General features: G+C 42.2%; 1 protein-coding gene across 1 annotated transcript in view; it reads right to left on the reverse strand.

The window, feature by feature from the left end:
- Positions 1 to 22,053, reverse strand: part of EDIL3 (EGF like and discoidin domains 3) — a 1,767,398-nt gene that overhangs the window by 65,628 nt on the left and 1,679,717 nt on the right. Inside the window, exon 11 of the mRNA XM_078675331.1 lies at positions 7,078 to 7,233. Within this exon, the coding sequence (XP_078531457.1) occupies positions 7,078 to 7,233 (156 nt within the window). The remainder of the gene's footprint in view (positions 1 to 7,077; positions 7,234 to 22,053) is intronic.

A 22,053-nucleotide genomic window follows, 5' to 3' on the forward strand; every position in this document is an offset into this window, starting at 1 on the left:
ATTTAATTTTGTGTTTTAGTTCTGTAGCGGGTTGTGGGTTTATAGGGGAATAGGGTGGGAAGTAATTTAATTGTAATTAATTAAATATTTGTATTTATTTATTGGCATTCATTTTGGATTAATTGTTAATTAAGTTTTAATTGGTAATTCATTTTTATTAGTTGATTACTTGATAATTATGTTAATTTTATTAATTTATTTTCTGTAGCGGGTTGTGGGTTTATGGGGGAATAGGTTGGGAAGTAATTGAATTGTAATTAAGTAAATACTTTTTATTTATTTATTGGTATTGATTTTTAATTTGTTAATTAACTGTTAATTGGTAATGATTTTTTATTAATTGGTAATTGATTTGTTTTAATTTATTAATTGATAATTACGATAATTGTATCAAATTATTTTCTGTAGTGGATTGTGAGTTTATAGGGGAATAGGGTGGGAAGTAATTTAATCGTAATTAATTACATAGTGATAATTAATATACTGTTAATTAATAATTGGTATTAATTTGTATTATTAATTAGTTTTCGTCATTGAAAATTAATTAGTTGTTAATTAATTATGAATAAGTAACTCATTTTAATAATTAATATGTATTTGTATTTATAATTGATTCATTATTACATAATATTAAATTGGCAATTGTAATTAATGTTTTATTGGTATTGATATTTAATTTTTTTTATTAATATATTAAATCATGACTTTCCTACTGTTAAATTCACTAGAGTGGGAATAGTAATTTTTACCCTCCCGCTATCCAACGCTTTCCCTACTGTTGCACTCATTGGAGTGGGAATAGTAATTTTTACCCTCCCGCTATCCAACGCTTTCCCTACTGTTGCACTCTCTGGAGAGGGAATAGTAATTTTTACCCCTATGCTATCCAACGCTTTCCCTACTGTTGCACTCTCTGGAGTGGGAATAGTAATTTTTACCCCTATGCTATCCAACTTTCTCCCTACTGTTGCACTCATTGGAGTGGTAATAGTAAATGTTACCCTCCCGTTATCCTACGGTAAAAATATTGTATATTTATAATTAATAATATGTTAAAATATATATATATATATATATATATATATAGTCAAAAACTATGCAGAACACTCTTTTGAGAAATCGGAGCCACACGAAGGTTGAAGTACAGTCCCTTTAATGATGAAAGACAGCCTGCCAGCAGGCTCATTCAGGAAAGCAAAATGTCCATAAGTAATAACGCCAGACGCGTTTCAGGAAACATCCTTTCTTCAGTGACGTATCGTGGCACAGAAAGGCTGTAGGCGCTGCTGAAGAGCACTCAGTGGCTGATCACCTGCTCCAAGTGGGCGTGGCCTAATGCAAGGCCTGCTGGGCGATGTAGTGTTCTTCCAAATAATCCCCAGTGGGCGCGCCTGCACCCTTTCTTTTGATCAAGCCTTAGTGAAATGCTGAAATCCATGATAAAACCTGCCCTGCTTTATGCGCTGTCAAATCTGGAACTTGAAGCTGGTCTCCCTGCACGATTCCAGCTCCCCTTCGTTTCATGGCAGGCAGCACCAGAGAGTGCCGCCTTGAACTCGTTGTTGCGAGGGGCTCCTTCTCGCGACCGGGACGGCCGCTTAATATTCAAAAACTATGCAGAACACCCTTTTGAGAAATCGGAGCCACACGAAGGTTGAAGTACAGTCCCTTTAATGATGAAAGACAGCCTGCCAGCAGGCTCATTCAGGAAAGCAAAATGTCCATAAGTAATAACGCCAGACGCGTTTCAGGAAACATCCTTTCTTCAGTGGCGTATTCGGGCACAGAAAGGCTGTAGGCGCTGCTGAAGAGCACTCAGTGGCTGATCACCTGCTCCAAGTGGGCGTGGCCTAATGCAAGGCCTGCTGGGCGATGTAGTGTTCTTCCAAATAATCCCCAGTGGGCGCGCCTGCACCCTTTCTTTTGATCAAGCCTTAGTGAAATGCTGAAATCCATGATAGAACCTGCCCTGCTTTATGCGCTGTCAAATCTGGAACTTGGAGCTGGTCTCCCTGCACGATGTGTATGTTATATGTATGTTTTAGTTAGTTATATTTATTATTTAATTAATTTTAACATAATTTTAAGACATTTAAAAAAAATTGATTTTTTGACTAACTATATTTTTTAAAACGATATTTTTGATTTGATGTTTTTGTACTTACCTGTTTGTAGATAGGAATTCGATATTTTTGCATTCTATATTTTTTCTTCGATATTTTGGTAATTCTACAGTTGTGTATTCGATATTATGTCAGTGATCTGATCATGTGTACCCGGAGTCCAAGTGAGTCTCAGCGACGCTGTGTGCGTGTGCTTCGTGCAGCTTGAGACCTTCGTGAGGATTGTCCTGTGATCGTGTGCACCCGGAGTCCAAGTGAGTCTCAACAATGTTGTGTGCGTGTGATTTGTGCAGCCTGAGAACTCCGTGAAGATTGCCCTGTGATCGTGTGCACCCGGAGCTCAAGCAAGTCTCAGCGATGCTGTGTGCGTGTGCCCTGTAGCAGCCTGAAACCTTTGTGAGAAATTACCCCAAGACGGTGTGTCCCGGAGCAGTCTTGTTCTCTGTTTCGATTGACACCGTGACCAGAAGTGCTGCGATCGTCATTCCCATCAGCCCAGACCAGCATCCCCATAGGAGCTGTTAGAAATAACTGCCTCCAGCCCGAGCCTGCCTTTGCAAAGGAGAGACATCGAACCATCACCGTAGGGGGTTCGAGTTCCACTGCCCAAGAACAACTAAGTCGCATCGGAGGCTCAAGCCGCGAGGAGAGGAGAGTGAGATCGTACCGCCCAGTACCGCTCAGCGAGCGTGCGTGTGTCACCGCCTGGGGTGGGATGCGGGCTACTAGAGAAAAGCTATTGGCCTGTCCCATCTTTGCAGCGCGAGCCTCTGCTCAAGTCCATGTCGAGGCCCGTACTTGCTGAGGATTGGCAGTACCGGGTCCAGAGTGTAGAGCTGGACTTTGTTTTCCATCAGAACAGTGTTGGGGGACATATTTTGGCAGTAGCTGACCGGAAGTCAGTATGAGTGGCATAGAGACCGTACAGAGTACCGCAATCGGTGCCGGAGTGCATGATTGTTGCATTACGGATTGCGTTATTTTTGCATTACGAAGTACGTGATTGTTGCATTACAAATTGCATTGTTTTTGCATTACAAACTGCCTGATTGTTGCATTATGAATTGCATTATTTTTGCATTACGAACTGCCTGATTGTTGCATTACGAATTGTTTTCTTTTGGCATTACGAACTGCCTGATTGTCGCATTACGAACTGCATTATTTTTACATTACGAAGTGCCTGATTCTTGCATTACGAACTGCATAGCATTGCATTAGGACTGCATTGGCTCATCAAAAATTGCTCATTAATACTGCAAGAACCTACAAGGGCTTGCTGGCCACATAACCGTCAGGGTTAAATATTGCAAATACGCATATGTTGGGTTTTTATCGTGTGGCCTCATCGTATATATTTTTTTATAAACATATAATTGGTTTTTTTTAATGAAACTCATATGGAGTCCATTTGTGGTGTTATCATAGGGTTGCTGAGAGTGTGGTTGCAAATATTTCACACATTTGCTTTAGAGATAAGCCTGGCTGCTCGTGCCAAGCTACCGAGGGGGTGAGCAGGGGCTATCTGAGAAGGTGCCCTACCTTTCCCTGACTTAGAAGCTAGGGTCTCTATTTGGTCTAAGGTACCTACCTCAGCCAACTAGAGACCCCAGTTCTAACAAAGTATTTATGCAGTACCAAAATAGTAATAAAGTTGAAACATGAAGCAATAAAAATCCCCATCAGAATTAGAAAACAGAGTAAATGTAATAAACAAAATGGCATGAAAATAGACAAAAACAGTAAGGGAAATAGAGACATACATTTTTGTAAGTTTTACATTGAACTAGCACTAAAAAGCACAAAGCATCAATAATAATCTATGAAAGCATAAACAACAACCGAGGTGCAATTTGAGGCTGACAACAATTAAGCCCTAGCTGGATACACAAAGTGGATTGGTCCCGATTAAAATTCTGGAAGTTAAAAATTTCTGCAAAATTCCCAAGGCCCACTTTCTCGCTTTTTTGAAGAAAAGTGTTGACATTTCTTCTAAGTCACAATGCAAAAAGGAACTTTGACACTTTTTAGAAGAAAAATACGACCATGGAACCGTAGTCTAGATACTTAAAGCCAGTTGGTCCTGCTGGAACTTTGATGTAGGATGGGACTTAGTCATTTCTTTAAGGTGCAGGAAGTCTTGAGTGTGGCTAAGCTGAACTTTACTCTGAAACCTTGGCACTGCTGATCAGATGCTTTTTCCCATGGGTCTTGCCCTGGAGGAAAAGTTTTTAAAGTTTTTCAAATAATCTTTAGATGCCCAAGCAAGCACAGAAGTACACTTCTAAGGCCCGCAGGATGTCAGGGAAAGGCACTTAGAGACGATCAGAGTGTCAAGCACAGGTCAATAGCAAAGTCCAGCCCAGGTCCCTTTGCCACTGGTCAGCTGGGCAGTTCAGGAAAAAATTATCTTTCAGCTTGTGGTGTCCGTATAGCCTGACTGGAGGTCAGCCAATTTACCCATGATGTCCACTTCCTTGTATTGGCTACAAGAGGAAGCAGGTACAGACATTCAGGACTCCTCTCAGGTGAAAGACAGTAGGGCCATTCCTCTTCTGATATACTGCAGATCCAGTTAGTGTTCTGAAGAGGGTTCCTGGAGATGGCACATTTTTGCATGGCACCATCTAGTGTGTGGGGGTGACTCTTGGGCACTCACTAACCAAGGGAGTAACATTGGCTGGGGACAACTCTAACTACTTTTTCAATAGGTACCCTTACTACACACAATCCCACAGTCCTCTCTAATCTCAAAATTCAAGATGGGGAAACCCTTCTACCCTTGAGCAAAACTGGTCTGCCCAGGATAAGGAGCAGTCACCTCCACTTTCGTCACTAAAACTCAGTTCTAGTGGGACAAAGGGTTACTGCCCGTCCACATAGCAGGCTGCATTGAAGTTAATTACGCTCCTGTCCCACCCAGTCTGGTCTCACAGCTCTGTATTGCTAAGCCGTTGCCCCGGCTTTGGCGGAGTTTTCACACCTCTCTCACAGATCATTCAGGTCAAGTACAGGCTGGGGAAAGGCTGGAGAGCTAATGCAAATTAACATCAAATAGTGTCAGGCAAGATAAAGATAGCTTTTCTAAAGTTACATTTCCAGTTAATAAAAATCAGAGTTAAATATTAGCTTGAATTAAGTCTGTAGTGGGTAGAAGTAAAATGTTATAGATTATATTGTATAATCTATATTTTGACTTTTCCAATGTGTCATCTACAGCCTGACTAGTGACAATATCGGTTTGTGCTTAGTAACTGAGGGAACATGACATTTCTAATGTTATTATTTTCCACTCAGAGATATTATAGACCCTACCTTGGGGGCAGTGAGGTGTGCTTAGGGGTTATTTAGTTAATACATACAATTTGGTTTTCCTATTGGACTAAAGGGTGATTTTGACAGGTCTGCATAACAGAAATAAAGCTCAGTTAAGTCAGTCAACACAGGTTAGGCTCTAGCCATATTTTCACTGCAACTGTAGTGGATGGTACTATAGTTGTTGCAATCCACAGTTGGCATTTAGCTTCCCATACCAAGGGTGTATTTGTACATCAAATACTATCTCCCTATGGGAAACTTTATCACGCCAATCAGGATTTTATCAAATTTCAACATGTTGAAAGGGGAAGCACAGGTACTTTCCTCCTATTCAGCAATGGTAAAGTGCACAGAGTTCTAAGTCCAGCAAAACTAGGGTGCAATAGGCAAAAGATCTGAGGTCACCACACAAACAAGGTGGATTTCCTACATATGTTTTATTTATTTTCTTGTATAAAAGTACCTGCCTTTTCCTTTTTGATTTTTTATGGGGGAGCCAACATAACATGGAAGAATCAAGCTAAACAGCTTGCCCTCGGCGCACTGTAGCTATTCCCATCTGGGTCAATCAAACATTTCACAGCACCCCCATATATCGGCATTATTTCAGGTGACACAAGTGAGTTTTTTTATATATTAAGGGTTATTCAACCAACTAAATGTCTATTTGGAGCATTTTTTCATTGTGTGATTTCAATGTAGTATTATGTATACTTTTATTTAGTGTATGTAAGCTTATGACCATGGCTCATTTGAGTTTCTCGCAAAACTCGTTTCTCATTTTCATTAATATATTATTGATGTATGCTTTTACATGTTAAAAATTCATTGTGTCATACTGCACAACTGTACGGTGTCAGACCAATGTAAGAAGCAACAATTTGATTATTGTCTCTTTTCAGGTATATGCCCCCGACGAAGGGCCAGCGGGGCCCGAAATGCATTGGGCATGACAACTTGTGGTTATAAATTGTAAGATGAAAGTCTTATAGATGTGATTTCAACACTATGACTCAATCAATTTATTCATTCTACCTTTATAAATTTGTACACAAATTTGTGATTATGTATCAATAATACAATTCAATGTGACTGAAAACATATTTTGTGTCTTTTTCTCATTTAAATTTACAAGTAAAATTGTTTAGCGCAACTATATAAAACCCAGATGGGAATAGCTACAGTGCGCCGAGGGCAAGCTGTTTAGCTTGATTCTTCCATGTTTTGTCTTTCTGGCGCAGTATGGGCATTGCGTCTTCCTCTGCAGCACGCTTTTAAAATGTGACACGATTGTCTAGCAAGTTAATCTCATAAACACGGAGTGCCTCTCCCATTACTAATTTTCGTTTTGGAGCCAACATAACAACATTTTTTTTATTACTTCCCTTCCTCTGCTGTGTTATTCTACCATACAATGTGGGCAAGGAAGAGATGATCGACTAAATATAGTGACATCCAGACAGCTTACTTATTCCCTGGCCAATTCAAGATTTTTAACTTAAGTAAGCGAATCAATTATCTACGATAATGACTGCTCCTTCACTTATGAACGTAAACTGGCATCAATACTGAACAGCATTGCATTCTCATGGATTAGCTCTTGGTTTAATTACACACATTCACCAGACCATATTACCTTGTCCTTTTTTTGTTTTTCATCCTGATATATAGTCCAGTGTTCTCCATTGTTGCTGAACGCTAATTTGTAGGAACCTACAAATTGAACATGTCCAAAATCTTTAGCTCCTTGTGTAATTATGCCTGTCACTTTTGTAGGAAGAAGCAAGTCCAACTGCAAAAGAAAAAAAAAGACAACTTAAAACATAAGTTAACAAAAAGCGCACACATTGAAATTATTGTACATCTGCCACAGATCATCATATCAAAAAAAGTTTACTTCATCAAAGACTCCTAGGATTTGGGACACAACGAAGGAAAGGAGCGACAAAGTAGCATATAAATCGAGAATGAATGTAAGTAACAGTTCATTCGCTCTAAGAGGAAGGCCTTCAACAAAGTTTAAACGTTTATGAAATCAATAGAGAAGTATGTAAAAAATTGGCTTCCTTCAGCTCCAGCACAAGAACTTAACCCAATAAAAAGAGAAAGCACATACAACCCTCAATTTGTCCACATACAACACTCAATTAGTCTACATTAAAAATTCATATGGGTGTCCATTTATGCATATAAATGTATCCTATTTGAACAAAAATGATAACTTAATAGTAGAAAAGGTTTCAGCATGAACACATGATTTATACACAATAGTTCTAGAGACATGAGCCTCAGAGGGGAATACGATCTTGGATCTCAGGGTTACTCCATCACAAACATGACAGATATACCGCCCGCTGATTACAATTCCATAACATCTTATGGAACTTGTAATACAGTGGATAGTGACGGAGTATCCCATCCACCAAGATCGTAATCAGGCCCTTAATCTTTTGCAGAGATGAGTAAATATTCTAAACAATTTCCCTTTATGTAGTGGGCGTGGTAAAAGCCCAAAGAGTATAGTCAAGCCTACCCTTTCAGTAGCATTGAATTAGCTTTTTCTTTGTGCAAGATAGGCCCCTGTTCAAGACTGCATGGATTTCACAAGATCTGGTGACTGGTGTGGCATTGCATTGTCGGGATGTATTTGCACAATATCAGGCCAAATGTGGTGGAGTGGAAGTCGTATACACCAACCAGGTCACCCCGGTCAAAAATGTACTTAGTCTTAGACTTAGGCTCCAACTATTGGAAAAGTTCCTTCTAGTCAGTCCTGCAGCACGTATCTACTCACGTAAGGTATCTTTCTCACTGCAGAGTCAGATGGGCCCTCTTGGAGTCAGGATACTTCTTTCTATGTCCCTGAACGATGCACACAGAAAGTCTGCCACTTGACTCTTGGGGAATAGGTCCGGTCCCTGAAGGCCAGTAGTGGTCAGGAGTCTTAGGGGCAAATGCATCAAACCATTTTGCCATCGCAAACAGTGCGAATCGCAAAATTCACCCGTATGAGATCGCAAAATGGCCTTTTCAGATGCATGTATCTTTTTTACAATTGGCAATTAAGGAAATCGCTATTTTTTGTGATTCCCTTAATTGCGAATGCAGTTAGGGAATCGCAAATTGCAATTCCCTAAATGCGATGCATCAAGATCAAGTTGATGGTAATTTGCAAATCCTTTGACAAATGCAAAAAAATGAATTTTTCAAAGTGCATTGTGGTACATACACATGCCCTTACAGCATGTAAGTGCACCAAATGTGCATACTTACCTGTTTTTGAGGGTGCATCAGGGTGACCTTTTGGCCCCCTTGCACCCATGAAATTGCATGCCAGTTTGCGAGTACCTATTTGGTACTCGCAATCCCATTAATTCCTATGGGCCTCTAGGCCCACAGGAATTATTGGTAAACCATTCCTTATTAGCAAATCGCAATTTGCGATTCGCTATTAAGGAATATGTAGGAATCGCAATTTGTATTGCAAAACCTACATGTACATGTAATCGCGAGTCTTTAATAGCGATTCCTTAATAATGGCTTTTAAGAACTCGCAATTCTTAACTTTGATGCATGTGCCCCTTTATTCTTATAGTAGGAGTTAGGAGACTAATTCCTTTTCTCCCAGAACAATCAGAATTCATTTAGTCCTGTTCTTCCAGCAGGGCCTTCTTCTTCAGGTACAGTTTTCACAAGTCCACAAATGTTCTGGGAGATGGTGGTTGAGCACCAGTTTTTTTCAGTTCACTATTCAGTGATTAGGCAGATTCTTCCACCCAGTCCAATGTATTTTCTTGCAGCCGTCCACATTCTTTTGTAGCACTTCCTCTTTGTGCTACTGTAAAATTAGCCAGGAATTACTGGTTCAATAAAAGAGAACAGTTTGGTCAGGAGGCAGCCCTGTTTTCGGTTCCTTGGTGATGCCCTATTTATGTAAGCTCTCCTCTCACCAGACAGGGAACAACCCAGTTCTCTCCCCTTACTGTGCCTCGTGTTAGACTCTCTAGGGGGGTCCTAAAAATGAATAGTAGCCCTCCATGACTCTTCAAATCAAAAGTGGTAGTGCTAAGGTTGCTCTTTGTTCTGTGAACTGCTCCTGTCCATTCCTAGCTAGCTAATCTCATGTAAATGGTCAGTAGTTAACATTAATATGTGCTTCCGAAGCAAAGGGGTTAGGTATTGTCCTCTGAGCTAAATTCATTGTACCTTGCAGCCAAGGATGTGTGATCCAAAGAGGTATGATGAGTGGTATAACTTGTTTTAAGCCAGTTTTGGCTACCCATCTCTACAGTACATTTTTATGAAGTTACTATCCCTCATGTTCTCACCAATCTGATTTCATTATAAACCTGATTTTAAAATTAAACATGAAATATCTTTGAAACATTTTTCTACTACTTTCCCAGGTAGAGACAGGAAATAAAGGTGAATAAACTGGGGGTATTGGTTCAGAGGTGTGGAAGTCACACACAGGCAACAACCACAATGCTTGTCAGAGTGGACCACACAAGTCACTAAAGTAACCTGTGCTTAAATCTCTCGTAGATTGGCACAAATGCAGTCAGGCCTGCCATTGCAGCCTGGGTGTGCGCTTACACCGCTAGTGTGATTTACCAATGTGTCCCACCTGCTGTTGCAGGCTGGTGTGAATACTTGCATGGACTGCTCGCTTAAACATGTGTCCAACCAGCCACAGAAAGGCTGGTAGATCTTCCGGGTGTACTCCGGCTGGCCGTAGCAAACAGGGTCCATCCGGAGGAGACCTTTTACCTTCACTAGGATGGATTGTGAAGTGTTGGGCAGGCACCTATGGGTGTTTATTACCCAGGTAGCAAGGAAGGCCCACAAGAGTTCCCGTGCCAATGAGGCTTGCTCTTCGATTAAGATTGCATGGGGAAGGGGTCACCTATATTTCAAGCTGCAATAACGGTTTGCAGTGGCGCAGCCTTATGATGTTTCCTATTAATGGATTCGCTAGGCCAAACCCATTCTAATTGGAACGGTGGGCCTGGCATATCTTGCATGGACATGCCACTTATGGAAAGTGGACATTTCTTTGCATCAAACTCTTCTGTGTGCCATGGTATTTGGCACTAGTCTACACTAGAGTAGAGGGAGCACATCTGGGCATTCCCCACGAATGGCAACTGTACCCCGTGTAACATGAAGTGTGTGGTTCAATGCATCTCGCCGTGCACCAGATCTTGTGCCCATATTGCCAGGGCACAACCCGAATCAACATGTAACAGAGGAGGTGCATTCTCAAGCCAAGAGGCTCCTCTGTATGTTGTTACCATTCACTACTCTCTCATAGGACCCATCACCAGTAGCGGCCCGTTGTGGGAATGCTGCCGGGCGCTGATGTGGGGAGGGGGAGGGGCAGGGTGGGGGGTAGTAAACTACTGATTACAGCTGATTAGAGGTAAGTAAACATATAAATAAATAAAATGAAAATCACATCGCATCGCCACATCAGCACCCGGCAGCACTCCCACCATGGCCAGCTCCTGGCCATCATGGTAACCAACTGACTTCTTCGCATCTGGCCCTTCCAAAGACTTGTGGTGACAGGTAGGAGTGAGAGGAATTGACTAGACTGGAGGGATGCTTCCAAGGAGGTTTGAGAGCAGGTCAAGAGACATCGTGACGCCCCCCCCTGTGCTTCGGCGAACTAGGCTGTTGCCAGAAGGCCCTGATTGACCCCTGATTGTAACGTATTGTTGCTCTTATCCGGTTTCTGCTTCACAACTTGTTGGTGAAATTCCTGAGTGGCGCCAAGACACCCTTTGTTTAGGTCTACCTCTTGTCTATGCTTACCGTCTGTCCCCACTTGCTTACAAGGACCCAGACGATATGTGACCAAAGCCATAAGTGGCCTTGTGTCCGGAGGGAGGGGCTGGTGAACTTCCACCTAGGGTGTCTGGGACAGTGGGGTTGAACTGGAGGGTGATGGGAGGCTTGAAGCCACGAGGTCTGCATAGTGTTATCTATTGACCGGTTTGTATCAGTCGCACCACATTAGGGTGTCGGGTGATTAGCATGTGTGTGTGAAAGTGCCCATATAGACTGGGCTCGTACCTGTAACATTGCGTAGCAGTGCAAAGGGAGTGTGAGTGTGTGGGAGTGACCGTCTGTGGACCGCCTGTGCTTCATGACACTGGTTGGCATTGGTGGTTTATATGTTGTTCTCATGCAAGAAGTACTTTACCTCTCAACAGGGAGTTTACCCGCATGGCCTCGTCCTACGGTAATGCTAAAAGTGTTATAATTCTGTGGATGTGCATATTACAGATTTCATTGTAGCCCAGGGAGTACCCTATTGCCATGTGAAATTGCATTATTAGGATTATGAGCATGAACAAGGGGCTGACAACCTGTCACACTGCATGAGGGTGCTGTGTGGGGATTAGAATACGATTTTTTCCATGTGTGCATACTGTTGAGATCTGATCAACACATTTGGGCATAGCACTGCTGGTAATATTGCCAAGTATGATTTATGCCCCAGAGTCCATGATATTCATGTTTCATTGTTTAATGTGTGTGTTGAATATAAACAGCATTTCTCGACGTCATGTGTGAAGTCCCTCTTTTGTGTTGTGCGGAATATTTATGGTTATATATGTTATATGTATATATATCTATATTTATATATGGGGATCTGCTCTTGCTTTATGCATTGCTTCCGAAGAACACCTGACTGCTCAGTGCCAAGCTACCCAAGGGTGAGCACTGGTTGTTCAGTGTGTAGAATTGTCTGCCCTTGAAAGGAGCAGTGCCTACTGCCTGAAAGGGACCATCCAGAAAGCGCCGGTTCCAACAAACATTGAAAAAAGACAATAGGAATTTTCACTGCTAGGATATATAAATCTTTAGTACACATGTCCTGCTTTTTAAATACACAGTGCATCCTGTCCTATGAGCTTTCAGGGCCTACTTTAGCAGTGAATTATAAGTATAAACAAGCATTTGCAATGCAATCGGTTTTGAATCATTGAAAGTTAGAGCTATTGGCGTTGCAAATGATATTGTTTATTAGTTTTGTTTTTTGGGGAGTTCCAGCCTGGCTTTCCTGTTTTTTAATGAAACATACATTAGCAGAGCTTTTTATTAATGCTGCATTGTGAGTGACTTATATCAACGAACCTTGTAGTTAACGAGAAATCTACAAACAAAACGAAATGACAGAGGGGACTTAGGTAATGTGGAAGTGTAAAAAAAAACAAGATGAGCAAAATGAAACTTTAAAACGGCAGCACACTGCGGGGCACCGATTTCATAGCGCACACAACCCAAAAAGCAGCACGGAAGCCTTGTGTACAATGTATCTCATACACCTTAAAAGTGCACCGCTTGGATTTTTAGTGCAAAAACAGCGACAAACCTCCCACTCTCCATGCGGCCAGCCACCCAGACGTGGATCGAATTGCAGTCCGGGGTTTCAGAAGGAGCAGCAGAACTAGGGTAAAAGTCTTTGCTGTCCCAAAGCAGCGAGTTCTGATGGTTGCATGAGGAATAAATGTTGTTGTTGTCAGAGCCCTAAAGCCTCAGACATTTTGCGCGAGGGGGAAGCTGGAAAAGTCCATAAGTGTAACAGAGAGGAGGCCCGGGGAATAGAGAGAAGGGTCAGTGGAGGCTGTAACCTTGCGCGGCCATTTAGTTACATTAAAAAACTACATGTCCCCAGGGCTTTAAGTGGGCCGGGTCTCAAGGGGTCTGAGCACCGGCAGTTTTAAAGGGGGCCTCGAAACGGGTCTCTATCGGGCTCTGTTTTGAGCCCTGGCACAGGCAGTCCGTTTTTTTGCCTGACTGCAGTGACAGCTGTCACTGCAGTCGTAAAAAAGTGCCAGAGCGCAAAACAGCCTGATAGAGACCCGTTTAGAGACAGCAGGCACATCGGTGTGCGCTGCTCACTTCTCATTAGTGGAGAAGTTACGGCATGATGTCATGCCAGGTGAGTGTTGTGGGGGAAGGAAAATCCTTTAAATAATCATTTTCTTCCTGGATTTCCCTCCTCTTTCTGAAACGCAAAACAAGAAAAAATTGTGGTAGGGTCACCAGAACTTTATTAGAAGTTTTTCAATATTATATGTAACAAGCCATACTCGCAGCTTATTTATCTTATTCAACTAATATCCATTGACAAAGACCATAGTCCTTCCTTGTTGTAGTTATGATGTTACTTGTTGTATCATATATCTGGATGCAATGAGAGAAACAGCAAAATACAGGTCGGGCGGCACACTATGCTAAACACAGATTTTTAGCGTACGTGTTTTAAAGCCACGCCCAAAATTACACTGGCCACGCCCCTTTAAGAGACCACCACCCCCGTTTTTTCATCCAACTTAAAGCCCTGCATGTCCCAGAATGCAACGAACAAGACTGGACTAGATGTACTTTTTGTACGTGCCATGCGACGCGTATGTTTCATAATAAAATACATGAGCAATACCAAAACTTTCATTCAAACAAGTGTGCCTGCGTACTAATAAAAGCTACGTTTGAACGTGAAATTCAGTTGCAGTAATTAACGGGAAACTGCATATACCTCAAGCTAAGAGAAAGAAGCAAACACTCTCTGCACACAATGGCATATTTGCTAAACTTCAAACTATTCTTCGCGACCAGACATAGTTTTACTGACATGAGATATCAGTTTATGCAATTTGCATATTATTTGTTGAATGATGCTTAAATGTTAATTAGAAGGTAAATCACGGATCATAATTCTATTTTATAAGTAGTTGCAAAAAGTCACCGATCTGCTGTGGAAGGGTTGAATCTTGCCCCTCTCAAATGTTCTCTCACAAAGCCTTAACATTCACATATTTTCTGTGAGAAAACAATAAGCAATAGTTAACATATAGTTTTCAATCACATTCTCCTAAACACTGGCATCTTCGAAATCCAGAAAGAAATGCCTTGAGCACGTTTGCTTTCAAAGCAGTATAGATCTGTACAAACATTTTGTAAAAGCACCTAGAATCTAAGGCCTAGATGTTTCAAGCCTTTTGCGAATCGCAAAGGCCGAAATTCGCTGAATTTCGGCCTTTGCGGGTTGCAAACGGTCTTTTTGCATGTTTTGGCATGCATCAAAATTTCGCAAATTAAGGAATCGCAAAAATTTGCGATTCCTTATTTTGCCATACCATTTAAGGAATCGCAATTTTTGCGATTCCTTAAATGCTATGTATGTAGCATTTTTGAATTGCGAATTTTGTTTAAGAAATCGCAAATTAACATCAACTTGTAGTTGATGTTAATTTGCGAATTCTTTAAAAAATGCACAATTTGACATTTTTTAAGGTGGCATGTGACGCACACACATGCCCATAGGGCATGTATGTGCGCCATATGCACACACATGTACATTTCAGGGGTGCAGCAGGGTGTCTTTGAGACACCCCTGCACCCTTGAAATAATTCTCAATTTGCGATTAGCAAATTGCGAATTCGCAATTTGAGAATTATTTCACAATCATTCCTATAGGCCTTCTGGCCCATAGGAATGCATGGGAAATTATTCCTTAATTGCAAATTCGCAAAATGCGAATTCGCAAATAAGGAAGAATAAGAAATCGCTAAAAATTAGCGATTTTTTTACATACATTCCATTTTGTGATTTCTATATAGCGATTCCTTAAAAATCGCTATTTAGGAATCGCAAAATGGAATCTTGATACATCTAGGCCTAAGTGTGAGTTACAGTTTTTTAGCGGATGGCCCGGCCCCCAGGACCTTTCAGGAAGCTGCAGCTTGGTTTGAATGGATGGGTGATAGCGTCACAATGGAGACGAGGACAGCTCTGGGAAGCAGGCTTTGTTGTTGGCAGCTTGCTTCAAGAAAGTCGCAGATAAATACACTGACACCTATGCCCAGCAAGAGAGAGAAGAGAGAGGCTGTGGCATAAACTTCAGAGCTGCTGACTTTAGACCTGGGCTACCCGGTTCGGGTCTTGGCACTGGTAAAACAGTACATTTAAAAAAAAAATTGAATGTAAATAAATGAAGATCATTAAAACAATGGCAAAGTAAATAAGGGATGCTAACAGTCAAACTAAAGCTGGTAACAAAATGGATCAGCGGGAGTGGCGCTGCGAAGTCGCCTATGTTAAGCTTGCTTAGGCATGGGAGGGGAGTGGGGAATTTACAACTTGGACTGCATGGGGGAGAGGGGCAAAAGTCTACATAGACAGCAGTGAATAATAATGAGAGAGAAAAGGCAGCCATCAGGTGAGCACGAGCGCTGCTTAGGGACAGCTAAAACAAGCACTGACGGTCAACGGCTACGTAGAAAAGTAAACATAAAAAAAATATATTAACAGTTTTATAGGTCTCGTATTTAAATGCGAGACCTATGGCATTGGAAACAAAGGGCCACCACTGTCCCAGCTGCTACAAAAGCGGGCATGCCCCACTAAATGTAAGCAAAGCACGACCTTGTGCTTAGAAGAATCTCAATAGAGAAAATACAGCACGTCCTATGTAACAACGAAGTAAAGAGGCAAGTAGCCATGGGAGGATATACATGACGACATGGCTGCAGGGTTGGATTGGGATTAAAAATCGGCCCGGGCAAGATAAAAAAAGTGGCCCACATTTGCATATTGCCTTTGCAAAATGCTGTTTCGGCAAACTTTTATTAAAAAAAGGGGTGGGTGGTAAAAAACATGCTCGGACTAGCTTGCACTGTTGAAACATACTTGAAAACAAGTGAGGCCACTTTTGCTCCGGCCCCCAGCCCCGCACAATATGCATATGTAAATGGACCGGCCCCTGCGAGAGAAAGGGAGTGACACCTCTGCCCTTTAATAAAAGGGAGGTAATTGAGGCCACTCAGGCACCCACTGGGCTGCTCATCGGAACAACGTGCAGAAACCGCCAAATTGCCCCCCAGACTGCTCAAAAAAAGTAGCCCACTGCTGGAACTGGACACCGGCCCCTCGGGCATTGCCCGAGTGCCCGTGTTACCAATCCGACGCTGCATGGCTGTACTAAGGATGGACTAACAAGCCTCATAATGAATCAGAAGACAGCATTTACAAAGGACAAATACACAAGCCAATGAAAAATAAGGGCGGGGAGTGGGTGAAGATTCTCTCAGAACTGAACTTACCACAGACCTTCGCCAGAGCAGCGCTTGCGCGCTGACTCTAGGCTCAACATAAAAAAAAGGTTTTGCCAGGTCAAAGGGGCAGTTTAAAAAAAGAACTACAGGATGCAGCAGCAGGCCTGAGACATGTTTTAAAAGGTTACATTAGTTGGTGGCAGAATGAGTGCTACAGGTCCACTATTAGAATTTAATTTATTGGCTTTGGCACATCTTGTACCAATTACTAGGGATTTAAAAGTACATCAAACATTTAAAAATAAGGTATATGCCAGTTGAACCATGTTTTAGATGAGAGGACACGAGCCCTTTACCTAGCAGGGAAAAAGTGCACAATGTCCAAATGCCAACAAAAATATTTTCAACAACAGAAGACACAAATCTTGGGGGAGATCCTGCAATAAGTGTCAGGTCCAACATAAGGGCTGTCATTTAGACTCTGGAGGGTGGTCTGCCACTCATCAGGGTTCAGTCGTCATACACTTCCCCACCGTGGCTGCATTTCTGCTTACCAAATTAAGAGATCACTTCCAGCCCAGCAGTGATTTGTGTGCCTACAAAGGAGGTACCTTCATGGTGGCTCCTCTGAAGGCCCTGAATGTTTTGTCGGTGGCCGCTGATATTTAGGCACTGACATTTAGGCAGTCATGCATCAATCATAATATTTTGAGTTTCAGAAAAAGACTCCAAAAGTGGCAGCTGTCCAGAACAGAGGGAAAACAGGACATCAAACCATCCGCTCTAAACAGTGTAGGTGGGTCGATGCCCTTGGTCTATTAGCTGCTTCCGATGAGAGCGGCCATCGGCAAGCTGATGGTCTACCTAACTTAAAATTCACCATGCAGACCAAGGGCCTAATTTATGAGAAATTCGTGTAGGGCAGTGCAGCAAGTCTTTTTGCTGTGTTGCCTTACGCCAATGTGAAAGGGCAGGAATGCACCGTATTTATGAAATATGGTGCATTCCTGTCCTTTCCCCCTGTGATGGTGCACAATTTGCTGCCTAGAGCCAATGTAGGCACACTTGCACCATAGTGGAAGGATGCATCCGTTGCAGGCAGGATTGTTTTTGTGCAGGAAGGAGCATCTTTCTGCACAAAAACAATCCTGAGAGGCGTTTTCCTCTTTCCAAGGAAAGAGGAAAAAACGAGGAGAAACAATGAAAAGTTCTCCCGTTACGCCTGCTCTGGGGAAGCATAAGGTTTTAGAGATTAAGTAACTCTTGGGCAGGGTCAAAATCCATGGGTGTTGCGTGGGAAAACCCACAGCAACTCCCATGCAATACCTCCTTGATGTAAAGTAAGGCAAAGCAGCGACCTGTGCTGCTTTGTCTTATTCCATATGAATTAAGCCATGCAAAGCCACATAGAGTGGCTATCTGCCACCTCATAGATATGATTAAGAGTCTTGCACCACCGGAGCATCAAAAAGTGACACTATGGTGGTGCAATCCTCTCATAAATAAGTCCCCTAGGGTTTGGCAGAAATGGTACTTCATCATGTGTGGGAAAGAGTACCCTGTCCACTAAACCCTAAATCATGCACATTTCTTTTAATCCCATCTAGGACTGTTGAGGGAAAGTCTAGCAAAGCCTACACAGTGAACAAGGCTTTGGCTTTTATATCACTGTGAGTGCATACACACCCCTATATGTATTGTGTCCTGGTTTTATATATTTGAACTCTGTACTGTAGGTGTACAAGCACCATTTAAGGGGTGACGTGAATAAATAAAAATAGGCGTTTCCTACATAGCAAAGGCCCTTTCTCCTACCGTCTGTCAATACAATTGCTTTTAAACTGCAGCCCTGCCAGAAGACAGGGTTGCTCCTGCCAGAAATATTTTCATCATAATATGTATGTGGTGTAAATACACACTGCAGCCCACATATATGACAGTTAATTTAAATCACATAGATGTATTTTCCGCTCCGTGTGCATTTGTCTTACAGGACTATTAAATAGATCATTTTGAGAATATCTATTTTACCATTACCAGTTTAGTGCCAGAGCGTGCATACAGTTGCAGTGAATAGCAGTGTCAATCAGCACAGAGTCCCAGTGCCGGAAAATATAGGGTGCATTAAAAGGCTCAAAAATCAGAACCGACCAGACTATAATTTCAAATGTAATGGTGTTCTGGGATAGAGGGATCCTGATGATAATCACAGTCTTTAACAACACAAGTCCTCCGCAAGCCTTTGTTTAGTTGTCAGATAGGAGTCAAAGAGGCACATGGAGGGTGTCAAGTTTCTTCTGAATTCACAATTTCCCTGAACAAATTATTTTCAAATGAATGTGATACCTTCAGTTTCATATTGATGTCCCTCATAACATGGAATCACAAGCTGCACAGCACAGCACTGGGTAATGCACAATCCACACGTCACTAATAAATACAGATGATGAAAATGTATCATAATGAGCTGTACCAATGATAAATGTGTCATTTGCAACTGGCTTCTTTACATGATGCCTTCAGAAACAGTGTCAATCAAAGTAAGATTATGAAAAATATTATTATTTACTGTTAGAACTGGCATCATTGGTGTGGGTTTCCCCAATATTTTTTGCCTTTGCCTCCTATTACTTTGCTGTGTGTTGGGTTTTGTTTTTGCTGGTCTAGATGCTTTGGGCACTTTGCCACTGCTGTTCAGTGCCAATATGAAAGTAATCACTGTAAATGATTGTTATGGATTGGTGATTCCATGATTGGCATATTTGATTAACTAGTCAGTCCCTAGTACAGTGAACAGTGTGTGCCCAGGGCCTGAAATCCAATATTGTTAGTGGGCCTGCAGCACTTACAGTGCCACCCAGATAAGCAGCCTGTAAAGGTAACTCAGGCCTGCCATTGTAGAGCCTGTGAGCAGTCTGGTACTGCCATCTCGACTTGGCAAGTGCTCCCACTTGCCAGGCCCTAACCTCTCCCCTAAGGTAGGCCCAAGGTACCCCTGTGGGCAGGGTGCAGTGTATGTGAAAGGTAGGACATGCCCTGGTGTGTGTGGCATGTCCTGATAGTGAAATACTGTCAATTTCTTTTTCACAATTGCAGGGCTACCTGTTGCCATATGATAGATTGGGGAGTTTGCTTAAACTTCTTATAAACATGACTACTCCTGGGAACAAGATATGAGAATAAAGTTTGGTATGCCTGAACTCAGAATGTTAAAATGCATCTTTTAGTGAGGGTGATTTTTACATTCTGTGGTTGAAAAGACCTCTTTTAGAAAGTATTGTTTGGTTAGCCATCCAGTGTGACTCTGCTAGGATGTGTATTGACTGTCTGGCTTTGGAGTGACAGGGACTGGGGGTGTGCAGTGGCTCCAGAGAGTATGGATAAGTCAGGGCTGGGCTGAATAGAACCGGGCTGCATTTAGAGTAGGGGGAGGAGATTTTCTTTCACCTCAATGGGCCTGGTCTGCTTCCACAATGCTGTCTCCACCTCCTGCCAGGAAGCTGCACCAGAGAGAACATAACTGGTTTTGACTGAGCACAGGGCTTCTCTGCTACCAGAGAACAAAGGATTTTTCTGCATAAATATTTGGGCCCAGACCCCAGAACTTTAGATCACTTCTGGGAATCAAGAGGACCCTTTACCAAGGAGAAGAGCCGGAGAAACTGAGGAGAACTACTGCCGCTGTGCTGTTTGCTGTTAGGGGTTGGCCTGCAGTGGCTACTTTCTGCCAAGGAAAGAGAAAGGACTTTGCTGTTTGCTGTATCTTCTGCTTGAGGAAGATCTCCAAGGGCTTGAATCGAGCTTGCCTCCTGTTCTGAAGTCTCAGGGACACAAAGACCTCACCCCCAGTCTCCCCAGAACTCCATTGCTGGGAGTTCTGACCTGCTGTGTTCTGGACTTCTGGAGGTTGTTTTGGTACTGGAAACTGCAAGAACTGTGAAAATTGATGAGTCGTCAATTTCCGACGCATCATAGTGGTGCAAGAAGAATTTTCCGACACATTGCCACTGCTGAAGAATCGACGCATCGCCTGCTCGCGGCTGAAGTGTCTGTTGTGCGATGAATCCTGTGCACCGATCTAGGATTTCCGAGATCACCGCACCGATTCTGACACAGTTTCGGTTGGGGAGAAAACGACACATCGTACCGGATCGTCACACATTGCATCGAAGCGCCAAGTCTATTGCATCGTTGGGGGACGCAGTGAGAAACCGACGCATCGCCTCCTCCCACAATTGGAAACAGACCCATCACCTCCTCTCTGGTAAGCAACTGGCGCATCACCTCTCCCGGAGCAAGGAACCGACTTATCACCTGCCCCGAGTGTAAGGAACCAATGCATCACCTTCCCTGCAACCCTTTTTGCTTACATTTTTCGACGCATCCAAGGTACTTTGTGTAAAAGTGTCACATCCCACATTTTCTTGGAACTGAACTGTTTCTATCTTTTAAGAATCATATTTTCAAAACTGTTTTGTGAATCATTGTCGTTTGGTCTTGTTGTGTTTAGATAAAGATTACTTATTTTTCTAAACTGGTGTGGTGTCCATTTGTAGTTTTTCACTGTATTACTGTATGTGTTCATAAATGCTTTATACACTGCCTCTGAGATAAGGCTGTCTGCTCGTGCCAAGCTACCAAGGGGTAAGCAGGGGTTATTTTAGAAGTGTATCCCCCCTTATCCTGACTAGGAAGAAGGGTCCCTACTTGGACAATGGTGCAACCATTGCCAACTAGAGTCCCCCATTTCTAACATTTACCATACTTTATTTATGAAGCTGGGATATGCGGGGCAGATGGCCAAACTTAATGTTTCTGCATGCACTGAGAATTCTGTTGATTGAAAATTTTTAGTAAGTCATTGCAAAACCATGCCTCTTTTCAGTCAGAGTGTGGTATTGTGGGCAGATTTTCCTGAATCTAGCTGAAAATATTGTATGAAAGGTAAAAAAACATAGATATTTAGACGGTTGGGCTTGCAAGAGTCTTGTAAGTGTCCAGCGAGAGCGCAAATTCAAAATACATCACTGTGATTGGGCAAGTGGGCCATTTTTCCCGTTAGCTTTCACACTCTTATGGGAACAAGAGGCTCCCTTGAGTCTCCTGAGTGCTCTGAATGGCTATCTGTTAGAGTTTTAGAAATGAAATGACCGCCATTACTGTTTACTATGAAAAATTGCACATGTTGTAGAAATGAAGTAAAAAAAGCTGTGTAAGGAGGCAGCATTAAGGCATCCTGTACCCCTAGATTTTGAGAGGACACCTGTAAGGTATAAGTATTGTGTTGAAAGTAAATCTAAATAGTTTTTTTTTTACAAAAATAAAATATTGCGGGAATCTCTTGGAATTGTGATTAGTAAAAAGGAGTAGATGAGTTTTGAATACATTCTACTAGGAGGAATGGATATTGTGCACCTTCTTATTATTGAGAGGAGGTGTGGAGATGTATGTACTGAGATAAATAGAATGTTTATTCTTTTTTTATAGTTACTCTCTCATGTGAAAAGGATTGTGAAAAGTAGGACGGAGAAGGTGATCTTTT

Source organism: Lissotriton helveticus, chromosome 2_1, assembly GCF_964261635.1.
Source record: "Lissotriton helveticus chromosome 2_1, aLisHel1.1, whole genome shotgun sequence".
Taxonomy (NCBI): Eukaryota; Metazoa; Chordata; class Amphibia; order Caudata; family Salamandridae; genus Lissotriton; species Lissotriton helveticus.